Source organism: Hydra vulgaris, chromosome 02 (assembly GCF_038396675.1).
Source record: "Hydra vulgaris chromosome 02, alternate assembly HydraT2T_AEP".
NCBI lineage: Eukaryota > Metazoa > Cnidaria > Hydrozoa > Anthoathecata > Hydridae > Hydra > Hydra vulgaris.
Window position 1 is genome coordinate 855,673 of NC_088921.1, and position 15,656 is coordinate 871,328.

Here is a 15,656-nt window from a genome sequence, read left to right on the forward strand (position 1 = left end):
TTGACCTTGTAAATATACTTTAAAGAAGAAGAAGAAAAAAAATGCAACACATGAAGAAATTAGTCGTAAATATAGAAAACGGAGTAGAATGATTAATATCAAGTAATATTCATTGAATGAAGATTACTTGACCATATATTTTGATTTTGAGAAAGTGAAATTTATTTAAAAATCACAGACAAAAGTTGCATGAGCACCTTCAACAAAGCAACTTAAAACTATGGCAAAAGAAATGTCTAAGTTTCAACAGCGGTTCTCTGAGACCTTAAGGTCTTCTTAGAGTGACCGCGCTCTTTATATTTATCGTTAACTTTTCCAAGTGTAAATTTTCTCTTTTATATTAGTATCTTAAACTTTGGTATTTTAAATCAAGTAGTAAAGAACGCAAAAAAAAAAAAAATATTGGCAGAGAGAAAAATGTCAGTTTAATTAGAATTGATATCTAAAAGAGTCTTAGGAAAAAGGAGAACAAAAAAAAACAAAAAGGGGTGATAAAGTGCCAAGCAAATGCTTGTCAAGGATTGATCAGGTAATTTAAACCTAATTTCTTGACAAATAGGTAAACTGATGTGTATGTATACCCCCGGGCCAATCTTGTGACAATTGGAGTTTTGGAGAAGGAAAAGATAGTACTTATCAACACTGAGGTCTGAAGAAGGAACAGCAGAATTTAAATTAGTACCAAAAAGACCAACCAAGTCTGGTAAATTTAGCAAGAGGTCAAGTTCAACTAATGGAAAGTTGCTTTGCAGACCACAAACCTTCGTGAAGGATATATTTTACCAGTTAGGTGATGATTTTTTAAGTTTGTTATTTTAATTTACTTGGGACATAAATTATATATAATTTATATATGATATAATTTACGCCTCAAACATAATTCGCTACTAATTATATAAGAATTAATGCTTCCTGAGCGGTGATACCTTAGAAAATTTAAATAGTAGATTTAGACCTTAAATTTCTTGATTATGAGCCGAGTGTTTTACCACTACTCTACTACTGCATTTTGAATTTATCAATTAATTCTTAATTAGTTAAAAACAAAACATTTAATTTGTCATTAAAAGAAGTATAGAAATATTGAAGTTAATTACATATGACTTATAGAAAAATATTTGCTCAGTTTCAAATAATTTCTAATAATTCTAAGAATTATTTTGTAATTTTTTTTTATTAAGTTTAAATGTTTATTTTATCTCTTATTTATAAAATTTGATTTTTGTTTCTCAAGTAAATTTCTTTATTTTTTCTCTTTGTAATTATTAGTTTGTATGGATATAATGGCCTTTTTGCATTGTCTTTTTATTATATTTCCGTTATATCTTTAAATGCGAATGTAAATCGTTTATACTTTTATCACCATTGATGATCTAGAAAGTTTCCACTTGAATTAAATATTGTTTTTTTGCACAAACAACAGGTCCAATAATAATTTAATTGCCAAACTTAGCATTAAAAACAGCTTAATTGAAAGATTTTGTTGAGAGTATTTTACAGAAAAGTTTCGTGTTTCATGAATTAAAGAAAAGTTGACTTATTCGTACATTAAGCACGACATCTCAAGCAATGAGCTTAGAGTTGTCTCAGTCCTTTAAATTAGCCTAAAGTCGTAGCTTCAATGATGTCCGGGGTATATTTTAAAAAATTTATTGGATGTTCCCTCCCCACCCCCACCCCAACCACCACCAAAATATAAAGAATAAGAAAAATGAAGCTAATATTACTAGAATATACAAAATAATTTAAAAATTCTGTATTTAAGACAGTTCACGGATCAAGCAATTAAACACACGAAGAAAAAAGTTGATACGTGTACCTAGGACTGGTATAAAACTATATACTAGTTGTAACAATTTATTAAATATACGAAAATAAAAGTTAAACAAAAAATAACTAAGAAAGAATAGCTTTTTAAACCTCACATGATTTAAAAGTTATTCAAAGGGCGTATCATAAAACGTAAACACTGATTTTTGAAGAAAAGAAAAAATACGTGGTCTCTATGTGTCGAATTATCTTCCGTAAAAATGGTCTAAGGAATCAGTAATCGATTTAATCATATTAAATTGAAACAAAATCGAAAATTGAAATATAATAACAAAGTAAACAATTTTCATTTCTTTATAGGATGTTGTCTTTTTTTTATTTGGCATACTGATAATTTTTATGCGTCATCTAATGACGCAAAAACCTGAAGCCGGGGGAAAACCTAACCGGGTCTCCCACCCTCTGTGCGCCCCTGATGATGAGAAGTCATAATAAAAGTACATGGTATATTAATGAATTGTTTTTAAATTAGTTTTTATAGAAGTCATAATTTTTACTTCATACTTATTGAAAATATCCAAATTATAAATTAACTTTTTGTTTTGCGTTTTCGAAGATTTGCAAATTACGCTTTAAGTTAATTGCAATTTTGCAATAATTGCAAAACGCTTTAAGTTAATTGCAAATTACGCTTTAAGTTAAAAAAGTCATTAAAAGTATATATCAAGATAAATTTTTTAGAGATATATTTATCATAATTTTATTTTTAAGAATTAATTATCGATATTAGAGATATGAGAGAGAATTTTAAATAGAATTTTAGATTTTAAGAGTTATCGATTTTTAAGAGTTATCGATTTATCGTATTTTAACTTTTTTTATTATTAGCTAACTTGTCTGTAAATATTCAGCAGAAAAAGTTTTTTTATTGGAAAATTACTCGAAAAGTTAAGTTATATGCATTAATTTGTATGCGCTAATTTATATGCGTTCATTTATTTGCGTTCATTTATATGCTTTCATTTATATGCGTTCATTTATGTGCGTTCATTTATATGCGTTAATTTAAATGCGTTAATTTAAATGCGTTAGTTTAAATGCGTTAATTTATATGCCATAACTAAATCATATCAATTAACGCATATAGTTTAACGCATATAAATTATATCCATTATAAATTATATGAGTTAGTTTAAAACTTAAGTTTAATTCCTTTTAAAGATAAGTCGATGCACAGTGGGCCAGAATTCACTTTTACTGGACAAAACAAATAACTTGTCATACAAAAAAGATTTAAGAACCATTTTTGCATTGTTTACTAATTTGAGGATTGCCGTTTCAATGGTGACATTAGTTTTGGGTTGCAACGGACACCTAAGTTGCTTAGCAACCACATAATTTATTAACCTTATAACACATTTTATTAATATATATATACTGGAAAATGTAATAACTTTATTGGATTAATCCAATTAAATTATTACACGAGAGTAACTTACAGGGGAGTAATTACTCCTGTAATTACCACATTTTTATACTACGCATGTTGCAGTACTATCGATTTTTTCATTCGATTGATAATGACACCTGAAATGACAAAAGTCCATTTTGCATAGTTACTAGCTTATGTAACTTTTCTCAAAGCATCAATGTTATAACCTTGACTAATATTAATGTGGCAGTCAGATTAAAAATTATTTTATGCATTTAAAAAAATTTAGCACATTCCCAATTACTGAAAATAAATATTTTTATGCAATTCTAGGGCTCTATTTTATATTTCATGAAACCACTACATAATCTATATAAAAAGGAACCAAAAGCTAAAACCTGTTTGTGTAAATAATAATCCAAAAATTTTGATTTTAAATTATTTTTCGAACCTAAACTCATATATTCTGATAATTGTAAAACAGCTTTAGCTTCATTTTCTTTACAATTTTGACGCAAACTACAACCTGATGCAAAAAATAGTTTTTAGGATGAAAATGATGCAACTAATGACGTCAATCTTCTTTTCTTTGTTTTACTACTTAAAGTATCAAAACTCACCTGGCGCATGCCAGATACTACAGTTGGATAAGAGCATAGTTTTCTTTATCAATGGACCCAGTAAGGAACTTGAAATCATATTGATATCATAATGATATCAAACTATAATATTTATGATATCATGATATGAGGCGTTGATATGATATGGTACGATATCATGATATGAGACGTTTATGATATCAACATAATATCAAAATGAAATCACGCATTGATATCATTCTGAACTCGAAACTTAATTTCAAAATATGAGAAGTTTACGCAAAACTTGTAATCATAATATTTTCGCTATAATTATTTTATTTAAATATATTTTAATAAAAAAATATTGTATTATTTTTTTAAATGATTATGTTTTTATAAATAATACTTTATAACTATTTTTAACTATTTTCTATTTATTTAGTAAAGTTAAATTATATTGTATAAAGAAACATTTTTGATGAAATTGATTGATGTCCTATTGTATATATTTAAATATAAATTCAATATTATATAACATAAAGCTTAGAAAAAAAGCCAATATAATTCTTAAGAGTTTTATTTGAAAAAATAATAGATAGAAAATAATCAGGTACAGCCATATACATATTTGAAGATGGATCTTTGACAGATATATATTCAGAGAGATAGAGATATGGGCTCGGCTATAGCATCGCTTTAACTTTACAATTGGGTTTTTGACAGATATACAGATTAGATCACTTTTTGAATATTGTATTCTTCCACTTTTCCAAATAAAATTTAGGTTTATTTATCGTATGAAAACAATGGTGCGAGCTAAAAATAATAAACAAATATATTAGCTACCAAAAAAAAATTGTAAATTACCAAAATAAAAATAATTTTTACTTTTTCAAAACTTTTGTCTTATACTAAGTCATATAATTTTTTTTTTTTTTTTGATAAGTGTTTATTATTGCCATCACAAAAGCTTCATTGCTTTGCAATTCAAATTGCAACTATAAACCTAGAAAACCAAGAAAAAAAATGACATTGACATTACATCTTAGACTTTAACAAAAAAATTAAAGAATGTTACAAAATTAGTTCAGCTTTTATAAGTTTACAGTAAAAGTTTAACGCCACTCATAAAACTGGGCCAACCTTAGTATTAAAAAAACACTAATAAACAGTCCCAACAAATTTATAAAAGATATAATATAATTTAACTTCGTTCAAAAAATTCAAAAAGTTCAAATAATCTTTTATTTTAAAATATAAAAATACATATTAGTATAAATCATATAAAATATAAAATATATATATATAATATAAATATTAGTAATGACGTAAATATAAATAAATTTTGTTCTGGAAAGTTTTCAGTACTAAGTGGTACTATATAATTGACAGTGCTGTCAATTATATAACAACAAAGTTTAACAAATAATGATCTTCCAAAACTCTGGAAAAAAAGCGCAGACTCATAATAGAACATATCATTGTACCAATATATATATATATATAAATAATAACACATTTAGATGTGTATATATTTAAATAACTTGGTTGATCGCAAATAGTTTTACATTTATTTATATATATATATATATATATATATATATATATGTATATATATATAAATATATAAATATATATACATATACTTTGTATATATATATATATATTTATATATTTATATATATATAAATATATAAATATATATACATATACTTTGTATATATATTTATATATTTATATATTTATATAATGTAAAATTGTTGATTTTGTAATAATACTCACGCAAGCAGTAGGAGAAGAAGGGGGACATAAAAAGTATACAGGTGTGTACAATGGGAGGGGGTTCCTTAACCAGTGGTTTTACTGCATACATACTTTATGGATGTCCCCCAAGATTACTTAACTCTCCCATGAAGTCTTTCAAGTGTTCAAAACTAGCTGATTTACTAGTTTGACACTAGATTGGCAAGAGAAACATATTTGCACTTTTGAGGATTGGCAGTCTGTCAATGGTTAAAGACTAACTTCACGAAGTTTATATTATTGCTTAGATCTCAAAATACTATCTTTTATCCTAAAATACGTTTACTCACCAACTAAATCAACAGTAATGATGAAATATAATGCAACTAAATGCAGTTAAAGAAAAATAAAAAATAACAACTAAATAAAAATAAGATAACTGCAAAGAAACATCAAAAGTAAAGTATTAAATGCAAATAATTAAGTTTTAAATAAGTCCAATAAATTAAATATCTTGGAGGATTTACAAGCCTAACGTTATAGTAACATCTGAGTTTTTAGGCATTTTCAATAGCGTCACAACTTGTGCTGGAAGATTTACATCAAAGTGATTACAATGTAAGTAACTAATTTAAGTAACTACATTGTAATCACTTTTGTGTAGTATTGTAAAATATTAGTGTTATTATAGTAAAATATTTTGATTACTTTCATAATTACTGCTTTTACTATCGGTGGTAAGTTCTTAAATCCTTTCTGATGCATTTATGGATTTCAGTCCTATTAAGTCCTTCTACTAAGTCCTATTAACTGTTTATTTAAGCAACCATAATTTTTAACTTCTACATTTACAACATAGTTACAAAGGGTATTAATAACTATGGTAATTTAAAAGTCTTCCTACAAGAATTCCTGAATCATTTGTGCTTTCCTCCTACTTATGGAACCTCTTAAATGAGTTATGTCTAAAAATTTCACTTATTTAATAATGCTTATTTATGAATGCTTTGTAAATAATACTTATTTATGAATGCTTTGTAAAAATATTGTTCAAATAAACATTCAAAAAAATTGAATGCCATAGGCTTGTTTACTCTGAGAATATAAAAAAAAGAGATTCGTTCCAATTATACAAACTTTTGCATGACATTGACAAAATAAATATTCGAAAACGTTTTCCACTTATTAAAACTATTTAAGAGGTGATTGCTTTAGGACTCTTAGAGCTGCAATAATATTAAAGATGACTCTTAAAGCTGCAATTATGTTAAAAAAGAAACGCTCCTTCTTAATAAAAGAGAGCATATCCTTTTTATCAGAGTTTTAGATTCATCGAGCTCACTTTCAGTTAAAGGTTAAACAACAAAAACAGCTTTCAATTAATGGCTGAGTTGCAATCAAACAAAAATGCTGTAATACTATAACAAATAGAATGCAAAAGAACACATTCACTGAGTCTGTCTAACACAGCCTAAACTACAACTACTATTACTACTAATATGTACTTAATTAACACGTTCATATTAATATTTTGAATATGAATTTAGTTATAAATTGTCTATATAGGATAATGAAAGCAGGTGATGCAGCTTGATTTTTTGCACGATCAATTACCAAAAATGATGTTATTTATAATCGTTATCTTAAATACTAGTAACCTTTTTTAAATAAATACTTAAATCTTAGCCGTATAAAGACTAAAATATAACTCTAGAATAGTTAGAGTGTTTTCGAATTAGAATAGATGATGTGGCATATTATTAAAATATTCTGCAACATATTCGTATTAAAAATAAGTCATCAAAAACAAATACTTTAATCTTTAATTTTATTGCTTTAAATGCAGTTGATTTTTTAATTTTTTTTTCATTGCAGCTGACGATAAAACAAGTTTAAAGTTTCATGTACTTGCAGAGCTGTCCTGAAGAGATTTTTTATGGGGGAGGAGGGGGGGTTGTATGAACTTTTTGCCAATGAGAGACACCAAAACAAAAAAGATCCTCAATACTTCCAATTTGCAAACTATAGTTCAAAACTTGCTCAATGTGCCAACTTAAATGCATATATGACAGCTTTGGAAGCGTTGGGACACCCCTAAATCCATCGTTCGGTTCGGCCCTGTGTATTTGGTTTTACCATTATTTTGTACTTTTTAGCATATCTTTCAGCCATCTTGAAAGTAATTGTCAATTCTTGTAAGACGTTTTCCGGCAAAGTAGCATGAATGTAAGCAACTTTTATTTCACATCATAGCATGACAAATTCTTGATATCATAATAAAATTATAATATGAGTTCATAAATCAAAACTTACTATTCGCACATTAAAAGAGAAAATCATAACTTTTACTGCGTTTTGTAACTAGTAAATGAAATTCTGCAATAAATTAAGTTTATTTACCGAAGTTATGATATCACTATGATATCATTATTTGATATCATAGCTTGAGAAGATTTTGAAATCATTCTTATGTCACATTGATATCGCGTCTGGACAGAGGAAGCAGCTTGATGAATTTTTTTGTTATCAATTACAAATTTTTTTTTTGTTATTAAGGTGCCTTAAGAAGACCAAATAGTCTTGTCACAGAACACCGCGGAAGTGCATTTAACTAGGAAGTTGACGCCTCCTTCCCTACCGTGACGCAAATATATGTCCAGAGTTTGTTTCAAACCTGGATCTTCTGCTTCGAAAGTAAGCGCTCTAACCACTGCGCCAAGGCCACACATTGCTCAGCTAATGTTTTTAAAAGTGAAAAATTATAAAACAGTACTTATAATGTTTATTTTTTAATATTTGAATTATAAAACTTACTTTTTTTTCATAAAAAACTCTGCCATTTTAAGAGTTCTGTAAACAACGTGAAAACAAATGGTTTGAGATTGAGAACGGAACGTATAAATTAAATACGCGTTATATTACTAGTTACCAGGCTACTTATAAGCTTTTCACTGAGAAAACAAAGGTGCGCATCCTATTTGCTAAATCTCCTTAATTAAATTATCACTACCTCTCAGACTAGCTTCAGCTCTGAATCTTTCAGCGCTTGTATAGTCCTGGTGAGCTTCTATGTTAAAATTTTTTCCATGCGCAAAGGCCCGGGGAAGAGTCGTATTGTACTTCCCCATATTTTTGCAACAAAATCTCGCAACTAATTTTTTCTTCTCTCCGAAACAGCTAAAGCTTTAAAACTTTCAGTAGTTGTAGTCGAGTTTAGTTGATTTTGCAATTGCATTCGTATGTTAACGTTGTTCAAGTTATCTTCATTATTAATTCTTATTCATAAAATGACATTCTAAAAAGTATATTTAAAGAAAGTCTTGATTCCTTTAAAGAAGTTTATAACTGAAACTTTTCAATAACATATAAAAAATTTGTATTTTAATTACTTAGTGAGTTATACGTATTTGATTCATAAAATGAAATTAAATATATTTATTATGCCGCGTTTCGTAAGTTTTTTTCCTATAAGAATTGTTTCGCTAGTTGCGGTGCGAAAGAGTTTTGTTTCGAAAGAAATTTAGTTTTTTATCACTATTTTAAAAAATAAATTCTTAAAATGTTCATATGTTGCAATACTAAAAATAAGATTTTATTACAAACATTTTGGTACATAAAAATTTTATTTTTCACAATTATATCCGTTTGACGAACAAAATTTTTTTATAGACTTTGAAACGTGGTTTAGCGAAAGAGCTCGTTTTACAAGTGCGACTTCCGTAAGCACTACTTTCGTATGCAGTGCTTTCGTGTGTAAAATAGTTTTATTTCGTAATTCAACTTGCGAAAGGCTACATTTCGTAAGTAGTATTTGCGAAATGAACATCGACGGTTTTTTTGTTTTGTAAAATTCGCGACGAAAAAAATAAATTCCTGATTCTCAATATCCTTTCGAAAGAATTTTATTTTTTCGGAACCGTACGAAATATTCCGGTTAACAACTCTACTGTCTCTGTAATATTTTTAAATAGTTTTAACTACAACCGAGTAGTTTCTAATTAAGATGATTAACGGGGATATCCGAGTTTTACAGAACCAAATTTTGTCCTATAAAACTGTACCACATTTTTTAGATCTTTTTTATTAGTTAGCGTAGTGAACATAAGTTTTGTTGCGCAACTTTTTAGAATTTGAAATCAACAATTTTTTAAAACTAGCTAAACTTGTTCGGTTTATAATTTTACTAGGCTAGCTTTTGTATTGAGTTTTTTTTAAATCAAAAATTTTGTTGTACTTAAGGTATGAAATTAATGTCGGAGTAACTATTTTTTGTCATTTTTTTTATACTATTTTTTTATTTTTTTTCAATAGTAGAAGAAAGAAAGCAATTAAATTTTTAAGCAGTACGCAATTATAAAAGATACTTTATTGATGTTGAATGCACAGGGCCTGGATTTTTACATGATGCAAAGATGTTTACAAATTCTACTATCAATAAAAAATTATTTGAAGGGATATTACCACAAATATTGCACAGCCTACATGGGTATCGTTCAATTCCTAACTATTTGATTAGAGGGCTAGCCTACCCAGTAACAAGTTTTTGTATGAAGGAGTTTCAAAGTTTTTCAAATAACAAGGAAGTTTTGTTTATCAAGATGATTTGCTCTGCAAGAAACCAGGTGGAGTGTGCATTTGGCAGATTAAAAGCAAGATGGAGAGTTTTAAGGAATAAAGTTGATATAAAAATAGACAATATTCCTAAAGTTATTTATACTTGTTTAGGTTAATCCTTAAAAAGTATAGACTGGCTTTAAAAAAAAAAAAGGTCCTTAAAACTAAAATTTACCAACCGACTATATTGTGACAAATACCCGACTAGTCGACTAAAAAACCCGATTTTAACCTTCCCACACCCCCATCCCCCGTAAAATCGCCTCTGACCAAGACAGTATTTGCTCTGATAATAACTCTGAAAGTGGGTATATACGGAAAATGATTACAAAGTATATAGAAGAAAAGTTATTGAGGAGCTGAAAACACAAAAAGTTATTTATAAAAAGACTATTTTTAGGTAACTGTAACTAATAATAAAAAGTTTTGTTGTTGTACTTTTTTTTACTGTTGTTTACTTTTTTTTTTTTGTTAGTTAAAAAATCATTTTTAACAAATCAACGATATTATTGTCTTCAACACTACATAAACTACAACATATATTTACATCATCTGTATTATTAACTATGTTACCTTCATTGCTAATTGTAACAAATGATACATCTTCTATATATATGTTTTTATTAAATATTTCTCTAATAACATCATAAGTTGATTACCCAAAAGATGATGGTCCTATAGAAGGAGATCCACCTTATACTTGAACAAGATGATCATAAAACTCATGCACAATATTTCCACTTGCACTCTTTCGACCTGATGTATTAGCTAGTAAAAACACTAACAAAATTCTTCGTTGATTTTTTTTGGAACTCTGGTATAACCATCTTAATCTGGTATAACAATCTTATAATTAGAGATATATCTATTTTTTTTTGTTCGGATAACACATTTTTATTAAGATCAATAGTGCCGAACCAAGTTGGCTGGTGGAAGTAAATGTTAGCTGAAGATTTCCTATTACTTTCATACTGGTTTAGTTTTTCAGCATTGAAATCATTATTTTTATATTTCATTTGGGATTTAAAATTTGATGAGCACTATATTAATTTAAAAATTTTTTCATTTTTATTCCAACATAATTGTACTTATGTGCAATCTTATTACTTTTTTTAGCTAATAATTTTCACTTCAGCTATCTTTAAATTTACAATAATGAATGAAGTTTGCAAAGGCTGAAAATCCAAGCTTGGTTTCATTAAACGGGCTTCGATATGCATCCCGGGGAAAAATTTAACCCACCCATCACGTAGTTATAAATAAGAACTAAAATAACCATGTAACCAATAAATTCTTAAGAACTAAAATAACCAGGCGGGGCAAAATTTTAGCCCTAGTAAACGGGATAATTGATAGACCGGGCTAACTTTCACTCACATAATAAGCTCCTTAATATATTTATTCCTCAAATCATAACACAACATTATCGTTTTATATTTGCTTTCTCGCCATTTAGTTGTTTGTATTTTTTTAATGATGGGGAAATTGTTTATGAGTAAAGTTCTTAACTGTCAATAACTTAATTTTTTATCAACTATAATGTAAACTATTTCTGATAACAACTTTAAACAAACTATGGATCGAATTTATCAGTTATCAATAAACAATTCGTCGGACTAGGTTACTTTGTATCAACATTGTTTTAAAACACGATCAAACGTTAAAACTTTCGCCCAGAAATATAAAAATAGCGATCGCGATTTTTTCGAATAAGAAACAATCTTTTAATTCTTATGAAATTGAAAGCATATATTCTCAGTTTTATACTATTTTACAGTTTTTTTTAGTGGTTTAAAAGTAAATAAAAATATAAATTACTACCAATTTTTTTATAGCATTTTTAGAGTTTATCCAAATATGCATTTATTTACAGTTATAAGTGCTTTAGACACTTTATCGTATTAGCATTTTCGTAACGGAATGGAAAAAAAAATTTTGTTTTGTAACAATAAATAAATAAACAAAACAGTTGAATATAAAACGAACATAACAAATTTACTCGAATTAAATTTATCGAAAAGAATTTTTATTAAGGTAGTCAAGAAATTTTAGCAGTAAAAAAAAATTTTAAAACGGAGCATTTTTAGTTAAGAAGTCTAGTTAAGAATAGTACAAAAAATACTTCATCAACTTGTTGCTCTCACGTTTGGGGCAGGGGGGAAGGGGCAAAAGTTTTGGGGCTTTTTTGTTCCCAGCCTCCAATCATTGCAATTTTTTGCAAACCCTTATTATTTGACATAAGTATAAACATATAAATGTTTGGAGTTTGCTCCATGTCTGGAAGTTACCTATCTCGAACACCGAAAAATTTTTTCTACACCTCCCATTATATATATATATATATATATATATATATATATATATATATATATATATATATATATATATATATATATATATATATATATATATATATATATATATATATATATATATCTGTGCACCCGAGAGAACGCCAGACTTTATGTTGTGACGCTCAAATGAAACTGTTTTTATTCAAGAAAATTTGTCTTAAAACAATAAAAAATAGCTTTTTAATATCCAAAGAAAAGTGTCATAAATGAGGAGAAAGGGTAAAAAAAAATTTTATAAAACTATTTTATAAAAATAAAAGAGAGCTTTTTCAAAATCGCTAAAACAGATCGATCGCTATAATTGAGAATAAATGTTAGTCATAAACGGGCCTAAGGGAAACATTGAGAGGCCCTTAATACATTTTACCATTTTAAATGTCATTTCAAAAAAGAAAAAAAGTTTAGAACAACAAAAATACTTCATAATCCAACAAAAATCAAATAACTCATGTCAAAATTAATGCTAAATTAAATTCTTCTTCCATTAAATATTACATCAACATTAGGGTTTGTTAATTTTTAATAATTTTGTAAAGAACAATAAATTTCATACATACATTATAATTTTATACATCAAAGAACTGTAAATATAAATTATTATATCTAGAAAAAAATAAAAATCTTTAAACTTTGTGATAAACAAATACTGTTGTAAGGAAATGTTGCACTATTTAATTTATAAATTTTAAATTACTATATTCTACTAATATATTAATTTCAAGTATATAACAATAAGTTAATAATACGGATGATTTTAATTGGCGTAACTATTGTTTGATACATCCAACATATAGAAAAAGATTACCCACTTGTGGACTTTAATGACTTATGAAGAGTCGATTCACTCCTAACAGAAATATTTTGGGTAAGATTTTGTCTTTTCATCAAGTTAATTATAGTAGTTAAAAAAGACCTTGCTAGCATTGATATCCATTTTTTAAATATTACTTGTTTTAATACTTGCACTAAATAATCGCTATTTAAGTTTCTACTTAATGAAGACCATGATAAGTCTATAAGCTCACTCTTGTTGAGTTTTTTAGTTAATACATCACGAAGATCTTTTCCCTTATATTTCACAAAAATATACTTATTAAGAACTTTCCTAGCAACATTTTCTATGTGTAAAATGAATATATAAAAATCATTGTTGATACAAACAAGCCCTCCTCGATTAACTCTATTTGTCCATGAAGTTACATTTTCTAAATAAAATTCTTCTCCAGAACCAATTTGCCATTCATGAAAGCAGCGATAAACAATTTTTGCTACAGAATTTTCTTTAAATCTACAATGATTTATTAAAGAGAAAAGAATGAATCCCCCAACATAAAATACTTTCTGTTCAATGTTAGTTCTAGTTGAAGGGGTTGTTCTTTTTGACATGGAAATAATTCAGTATTTCGCCAAATTAAAGACTTTTCATACTCTTTTGTAATAACAACATTTTTAAGCATATAAGCAGGTTGCAAATTTAACTGATCATTTGTATTAATATGAAAATATTTTAGAGCACTATAAATTTTTTTGTTTAGTTCTTCACATATACATAAACTATTAAGAAGTTTGCAAATTTTCTCTTGAGATACAGCTGTAGAGCTATATAAATTCAAGATCGGTAGCATTTTCAACAAAAGATAGCCAATAAAATCATTAAAACAACTTCCATACAGTTCTCTTTCTGTACTGATTTTGGATGCAAGTAATGCAGTAATATTTCCAGGCGACTTTAGCAGACCAAAACTCAAATTTAAAATTAAGTCCTTGGATGTTAAATCAGTTACTATCCAAAACAAATTACTAAAAATATTCTTCAATCTTTCTTGTGAACTATCACTTAGAGCAGGACCTAAATTGTTAAAGCAAAAGAAAATTATTATATTAACTTTATTATAACTATTATATACAAGTATTTTTTTTAAGTAGTTATTTAAATGAATAAAAGTGAATATTTGAAAGGTTTGTATCAGTTGTAAATATTTTTTGTATATAGCTTTTATAATTAAATGCAAATTTTTTTTTTGAAAAAGTAAAATTTTAAAAGAAAACATTAAATAGTAATCTTTTTGAGCATACAAGCATGCTCCTTTGCAGGTTTCCACATGTTTTTCATAATATGAAATTTTCCTGTAAGGTTTTGTGCAATTAGGACATATATATAGTGTAGTTGCAACAGCTCTTGTTGTTTGAATAATATTGTAGGAGTTTAAAATCATCTTTACTGCTTAACTCAATAATAGATGGTTTACTCAACAATAGAATAGTTCATCATCTTAGAGTTTAAAATCATCTTTACTGCTTAACTCAACAATAGATGCTTAACTCAACAATAGAATAGTTCATCATCTTTACTGCTTAACTCAACAATAGATGGTAAATAGATGTCCTCTAAATATAATGCAATGTAACTTTAAAAGCTTTATATTTTCGAAAGTTTCTTAGAAAGATATTCAAAATGTTCAAATTAAATAAAAAATAAAAAACTAAACTGTAGTGTAAGTAAAATAAAATATAAATGTTTGAAATTTTAAAAAAACTATAATTATATTGTAATTATAATTATATACTAATTAAACCCATAATTTACCTTCATTTATACTGAAATCGATTTCTTCATCAGCAATTATAACTTCAATTTCATCTTCTATTCCTTCAAGCAAAAATAAAAAATCTTTTTCTTTAAAATCCTCAATGTCAATAATAGATAGAACAAATAGTTGCCATTTCAAATAATATTTATATTAAACTCTGTGTAATATAAAATCTTTGACTTCCGATCGCAATGCAACCGATCGCAATGCAAACCGATCGCAATGCAAACCGATCGCAATGCAAAGATAAATAGCCGTAGGTCAAAATAAAACAATCCGGTCTTTTATTTGTTCCATTGCGTCAATAGACAATTGACGTACGTTAAAGTACAGTCTTGATGTATTTTTCTTTTGTTAAATGAACAAAAGATTACAAGCATTGTTTTGCTAAGTTTCAATGTGATGAACATCCATCCGTTTATACTTCCATGGTACGACTTAAATGTTATAACATTTAAGTCGTACTTATGATAAACTTGTATTTTTATTTTTATTTTTTTTTAGTCCATTTATTCAACCAAAATTTGAAAAGTTTTTTATAATTTTACAAAACTAAGTTAGGTGTCACTCA

The 15,656-nt window shown here is 27.0% G+C and overlaps 1 protein-coding gene across 1 annotated transcript; it reads right to left on the reverse strand.

Annotated features, from left to right (window-relative positions):
* Positions 1-13,161: 13,161 nt before the first annotated feature.
* LOC136076317 (uncharacterized) lies at positions 13,162-15,309 on the reverse strand. Its single transcript, XM_065789789.1, has 2 exons — positions 15,082-15,309; positions 13,162-14,882 (listed from the first exon to the last, which is right to left on the reverse strand). Exon 2 carries the CDS (start codon positions 14,708-14,710, stop codon positions 13,796-13,798), a length of 915 nt encoding a protein of 304 aa, XP_065645861.1. The 5' UTR covers positions 14,711-14,882; positions 15,082-15,309; the 3' UTR covers positions 13,162-13,795.
* Positions 15,310-15,656: the final 347 nt, after the last annotated feature.